Source organism: Balearica regulorum, chromosome 4 (assembly GCF_011004875.1).
Source record: "Balearica regulorum gibbericeps isolate bBalReg1 chromosome 4, bBalReg1.pri, whole genome shotgun sequence".
NCBI classification, from domain to species: Eukaryota; Metazoa; Chordata; class Aves; order Gruiformes; family Gruidae; genus Balearica; species Balearica regulorum.
The window spans coordinates 2,816,265-2,822,748 of record NC_046187.1 but is presented as its reverse complement, the minus strand read 5'-3'; the positions used below and the strand labels follow the sequence as shown (position 1 = coordinate 2,822,748).

General features: G+C 48.7%; 1 protein-coding gene across 1 annotated transcript; it reads left to right on the top strand.

The window, feature by feature from the left end:
• The first annotated feature begins 832 nt into the window (after positions 1-832).
• On the top strand, positions 833-5,943 carry RCHY1 (ring finger and CHY zinc finger domain containing 1). The gene is made up of 9 exons (XM_075750932.1): positions 833-956; positions 1,052-1,171; positions 1,311-1,426; positions 1,527-1,605; positions 2,111-2,155; positions 2,257-2,315; positions 3,050-3,076; positions 3,345-3,465; positions 4,484-5,943. The coding sequence occupies exons 1-9, from the start codon at positions 900-902 to the stop codon at positions 4,610-4,612; spliced, it is 753 nt and encodes a 250-aa protein (XP_075607047.1). The 5' UTR covers positions 833-899; the 3' UTR covers positions 4,613-5,943.
• The last annotated feature ends 541 nt before the right edge of the window (positions 5,944-6,484 follow it).

Genomic DNA, 6,484 nt, shown 5'->3' with positions numbered 1-6,484 from the left:
AATGTACGAGGTGCTCCCCCAGCCTTCCCTGGACTCGGTGTTTTATCTGCTTGTCTGTATTGGTGCCATTACCTGCCCTGAAAAACAGAGCTTTTCAATCAGTTTTATTTAATAGTTGACATCAAGTTTCTTGGAACCATTGAGCAGCATGGGTTCAGTTGTACCCACAGGGAAGGTTCCCAGCTGGCCACAGCAGTCACTTAGCTAGTGGTGAGCAAATGCAACCACTCTATTTGGCTAAAATTGACCTCCTGAGAGTTCACCGAGGCCCCTTCTCACAGGCCATGTGGTTCTGGTACCACCCATCAATTTTCTGCTTTCTGGTGCTCACCAGAGCTGTTTCTCATCCTTTCTTAGTTGCAGCCTCTTGAGATCACATCTGATGGATGGTGTGTTGTGGAGAGGAAGGAAATAGAAGATGCTGCTGGGCTGCTGCGAGGAGTTCTTGTTTCTCTTTTCAGCTAGCAGATGTGTTTCCCTCTTTATTGAGTGCTCTTCAGATGAGCCAGCCTGTAATGACATGAGGGCAGGAAACTAATTGTAACCACGGGGTCCTTGTTTAGTGGAGAGGAGGTTCCTTTGGACACGAAAGGGGGCCTGGAAGAGGAAGTAAAAAAAAAAATAAATCACATTACTGTTCAGGCTGCCGTTCAGCTCTGCCCCAGCCCAGGCAGCGAACGGAGCCGCCCCTGTGCTGCAGGTCAGGGCCAAGACTTTGGGGCGAGAAGGACTGGAAAGGAGGAAGGTTTGAGGGGAGACAAGAAGGTTTAAGGCAGAGGAGGGAGCTGAGGGGAAGCGGCCGAGGTCCCGCCGGGGCAGGCAGCCACCCCAGCCGGGCCCGGCACCCGGGCGGAAGCGGAAGCGGCGGGGCCGCCGGTCCGGGCGAGGCGGGGGCGGCCATGGCGGCAGGCGGGGAGGAGGGCTGCGAGCACTACCGGCGTGGCTGTCTGCTGCGGGTGAGGCGGCGGCGGCGGGACGCGGGGGTGGGCTAAGCGGCCGCGGGGCTAGCCGGGGTCGGGCGTTGAGGTGCGCTGTGCCGTGCCGTTCGCAGGCGCCGTGCTGCGGGAAGCTGTACGCCTGTCGGCTGTGCCACGACGCCGCCGAAGAGCACCGGCTGGACCGCTTCCGTGTGACCGAGGTGCAGTGTACCCGCTGCCGCCTCCTCCAGAAGGTAGGTCCGCTGTGGGGAGTGGGGGGAAGCAGAGGGATCCGCCATTTTAGGGGGGCGGTGCCGCCATGTTGGGCGGGGGGGGGGCCGGCCGCGCACCTAACGGTCGTCTCTCCGGTTCCTCTCCCCGGTACGGCGGCAGGCCCAGCAGCGCTGCGAGAGCTGCCACAGCCTCTTCGGCGAGTATTACTGCGGTATCTGTCATCTCTTCGATCGCGACAAGAAGCAGTACCACTGCGCCGAGTGCGGTATTTGCAGGTGTGTGAGGGGCGGGCGGGTCCCTCGGCCCGGACCCTGCTCCGCTCGGGTGGGGAACGGGGGAAGAACCGGCCTTGGTCTCTGACGCTTTTCTCCTCAGGATTGGTCCAAAGGAGGATTTTTTCCACTGTTCAAAATGCAATTTATGCTTAAGCTTGAGTCTTCGAGGAAAGCACAAGGTAAGAATACACTAGTTAACTCCTTATCTTAAAAAAAACCCAACCGCCACACCTTGAAAAATGAAAGCTGGCAGTTCCTTGGCTCTATGCAAGGCCATAGGACAGGGGGAGTGGCAGGTTCTCTCAGTGCACCTAACAGCAACGCGGAGGGCTTCTGGGCTGCCTTCGCTAGCAGTGAAAGGAAATAAACATTCTAGTCTCTTTCTCTTTTAAAAGGAGCCATTGCTTGCACATGTGACAGTGTTAGAGCTCCTGCAGTATAGGAAAAGCTAGGCTGCTTATTGCTGTGGGAGTTCTGGGAGCCCTGTTCCTATTTATACCTTCAAGCTGTTTGGGTTTTAGTGTGCTAAGCCACCTCTTAATTCTCAGAACTTCAAACTTAAATGCAAACAGTATAATTTTGTACATTTGTTGTTAGCAATCTAAAGGAATTTTAGAATTTAGAAAAATGCAGCTATCCACCCGGTAGAATAACTGTTGGATTTTTTTGTTTGTACTCGCAAAGTGTATTGAAAACGTCTCCAGGCAGGACTGTCCAATATGTTTGGAGGTGAGCTGCTTCTTTTCATTTCTTGGATTTGTGTGGCTGTAATTTTGACTGTGTTTGAATTAATTTTTATGTTTCTTTGTCTGATCCTTGCCTCGAAACAGGACATTCACACATCTCGCGTCGGAGCTCACGTTCTGCCGTGCGGTCACCTTCTTCACAGGTAAAATTGTAGTTCTTCCCATGCTGAATTTCCTTTTGTTAGTATTTAAATTTCAAGAATCCTCTAGAGAGGCTCCTCCTTGGTGCAGAAACCAGTTGCACAATGGGTTTGAGAGGTTGGTGGCAGCTCATCGGTTAGTTTTAGATTCTTTCCTTAAGACAGCCCCCCAAGACAACGGAGTGCTCTGTTGTGCTACAAAAACTGTTGGGCTCAATTGGGATTTTAAGGTGATGTGATATGTGTCGTTGGGTGCCTTTGGAGGAATAATTGCCACGTTTCCCTTCCATTTTCCCATTCTGCTTCTCTCTTGTGTTACAGATGCAGCTTTTTGTTACTCTGCTGGCTCTCTTGTTTCCCCCTCCCCGTTGTCTCTGTGTGCTAAGTGAACGGCCTCTGTGTCTGACAAAGGTCTTTCTGGACCGAACCTTGCTTTGACTCCTGCCCATCTTACGTTTACCTTGTGATACATCACACTTGAACCACGCAATCCTTGTCATAGGATTCCCTTAGGTTAGGTTAGGAGACCTTAGAATGGGATCAAATGTGCTTTTTCTCCGCATTTTTGCCAAAGTACCCGGTAATTTTGCTGGGAAGCTTTCTTCTCGCTTGGACTTGGGATATTTTTTTGACTTCTGGTTTTGGAGATAGCAGTGTGCCTTTTGCACAGTCTAAATGGGTTGCCAGTCAGTAATTGCATTCTTCTTACTAAACTTCTCATTGTATTTTCTTTTCAGAACATGTTACGAAGACATGCTAAAGGAGTAAGTATTTCTAAACATCTCTTGATATTGTTGAAGTCCCCACGGATTACTTGGAGAGGGAAAGATCACGATGCCAGTCCTGTGCCAAATAACTTAAAGCCAACTCCTAAAGGCACGGGGGGCTTTAATTTCCAGTTCTGTTTGCGAGAACGTCTTGATTTGTGGCATTTCTTTTTGGTATGATAGGAAACTTGTCCTTTTGCTTGTGGGCTTGTTTCACGGCCCCGCTCCATCTTCTGATTTAGACTTTTTCCCCCCTTTACTGCAGAGGTTACAGGTGTCCTTTGTGCATGCACTCGGCTTTAGATATGACGAGGTACTGGCGTCAGCTGGATGATGAAGTAGCGCAGACTCCTATGCCCACAGAGTATCAGAACATGATGGTGGAGGTAAGAGATGAGACTTTGCAGCAGTGTCTCTGTTCTTGGCGGGTATGTCCCTTTGCGTTACGGACAGTAGAGGGCACCAGGAACTTGTCCTGGATCAGAAATCGACCTGTCGGTTAGGCAATGATGAAGAAATGTTGTGTGTAGGCTTATGGTATTCATCCACTGGGTGTGGTTTTTTAATAAACACACAAAAAAAGCAGCCCCCACCTGCACTCCAAAAAATTACCACCCCCAAAAACACAACCTAAGTCTTAGCGTTGCAGTATCACACAGCAGAGAAATGGCTTGGTCTTTGGTTATCTGGCTTTCTCGCTGTTATAGCGAAAAGCAGGTACGTTTGGGTTTTAGCAGCTTGGAGCTTTGTGTTCCCGACTAAACACCGTGGGTTTTCTGGAAAAATATTCAGGTACTGATTTGCGAGGGCTAGCGTACAGAGACTTCTTGTGTTTGCTTTCTGTTTCTTTGTGTTAATTCCGAACTGTGAAAGTGGTGCCGTTTGCAGGTAACCCTGAATTAAATGGCGCTGGTGGTTACTGTTTTAATTGCATCTGTTACGGTTTAGATAACCCACCCTGCCAACTCGTGAGTCAAGGTACTTGGAAAAAATCTCTTTACTGCCTGTTTGGGGAGAAGACTCCCTCGCCTGCCTGGCACAGCGGACCGGCTAGCGTTGCTAGCTGCTCTTAATCTGCCCTTATTTTCACTTGAGGGTTTCTCTGGTCGTTTCCTGCATGGAGAGAAGAAGCCAAAGCATGTCGGTCTCCAACTTAGGCAACAGGTCACCTCGCCACACTAAATATAAACTCTCTGTGATGATACAGTGTGATCTGAGTACAAAAGGAGAAGTTAAATCAGCCCTATATATTTATATTCCTCTGCTGCCTTTATACAGAAGATATTTCCTACTTTGTCCCCGATGGCAAAAACCAGTTCTGTGATTGCTAGAAGCACGGTTGTCGTATATTCTCGTGTCCTGCTGATGAGAAAGCCTCTCTGTCTCTCTTTCCTACGCATGTAGATCCTTTGCAATGACTGCAACGCCCGGTCTACGGTGCAGTTCCATCTCCTAGGCATGAAGTGCAAAAATTGTGACTCCTATAACACAGCCCAAGATGGAAAATGCCGGCTGTCTTTGGAGGAGCAGTGACCGGGACAGGCGCCGCGTTCGGCTGGATAAGGAAGGCTCTGCCACAGAAGAGACTGTCTATTTAAAAAAAAAAAAAAAAATGCACTTGTCAGTAAAAAATTTGTTCCAAGTTGTCATGGCACCAGTGAAATTGTTCCAAGATTTAATTAATGCTGGTGCAAAGGGGTTTTGCTGATTATGCCCCCTTCCCTAGTACCTGGGGCATAGAGCGGTCAGGCCCTTGAGGAAATTCCCCGTGGAGCGGTGTGATGCCAGATGGTTAGTTTTTAGGGAGAAGGGAGCCCTTTAAAAGAGCTGTTTACTGTGTCAGAGAAGAGACAGCCTACAAGAAGAACTTAATGAGATGCAAAATCAGAAACCATAAGCAGCTGACACAGCAGAAGATGTTTTGGGGCAGCTGAAGGTTGTGAGCATAACAGGAGGTGGATGTATAGCTGTTCCTGTTGCAGCTGTTGGGGAAAATGGGTAGCTCTTGAGAGTGGCCTTTTTAGATAAAGCTGACATCCGCAAAGTTTTACGTGAGTACGTTTTGTTCCTTTTAAACGACGTGTTTTTGTTCTCGGGCCTCGGACCCATCGGCACACGTGGCCGGAGCAGGCGAGCGTGCAGAAACGGCATCTCTTGGCTGGATTTGCTGACGCGTGCGGTCGCATTTACGCCCGTTTCTCCCTCGTTTTGCTTTATTCTCTTAGGAAGGCCGAGGTGTCGTAGGGTTGTAGACTCGTGCGTAGGTTGATGTTTTGATGCTGAAGTATACAGAGTGAAGCGCATCCCCTTGTCTTGTCAGCATTGACGTCGGGCCGTCTCATCGGGCTGAGCCCGAGGTGTTTGCTAAAGTAACAGTTCAGAGGCACTCGAGTAGTGCAGGGACCAATTTTCCATGGTTTGGGTTTGTTGGTTTTTTTTTTTTAATAGTATCTAATTTCACTGGGGGGGGACATCAGAAAATGGAGGAGTGCTTTTTAAAAAAAAAAACAACCAAAAAATCAAATCTTGTTCTTGTAATATCCTGCCCAAGGTGTTCTGCAGTCTAAATATTACAGGAAGTTCTTAGTTTCTGAGAATTTCAGAACATGCAAGTAGTATTCAGTAATGAAAAATATTAAAAAAAAAAAAAAAGCCCAGTTACTCTACACCATAAAAACTACTTGGTTTTAACTTGTTCTACAGTAAAACAATAGCTTTTCTTAACCTGACCGTGCCCCTTTCTGTATGAAATACAAGGACTCGGACAACAGCGTTACTGTAGCTTGCCTTTACTGGAGTATCTTCTTCTGAAGCACTTTTCTCACTACTATAAATAAATATAAAATAATGTCTCTATTAAAGCAGGTTACGTGTGACGTGCTCTCCTTTTACAGACGTGCTCTGGGAATTCCCGGCTGACTTTAAACTACACTTTGACGCTGAAAAACGAGAGTTAGGTGTCTGGATGGGTGACCTCTGGGGTTTTATTATGAAAATAGTGATTTTGGCAGCTCCTGTGTTTCTGTGGTACGAGGGGAGGAGCGGGACTGGTCCCAGTTTGGGCTGCCTTGTACTGGAAGGACTGGGATGAGCTGGAGCAAGTCTGGGTCGGTGCGGCTGGGTGCGGGGGGACTCTCCCTGCCCTGCGCAGTGGTGTCGGGCAGCAGAACGGGAGGAAAAATGGTTTTTACAGGATCGGGCCTGGAGGGTCTGTCAGTCATGCTGAAGAATATTGCGTACCCACGTGTCCCGCTGCGATGAGGTCATATTACCTATCCCTGAGATGGGAGACTAATAAAATTTTGGCACAAATACTTAAATCTGACTTAGCAGAGCCCCCTCCAGCACCGCCAAACCTCTTGTCTCTTTACTCCCTCACCGCGCTGTTTTACGGGGAGCGGTGAG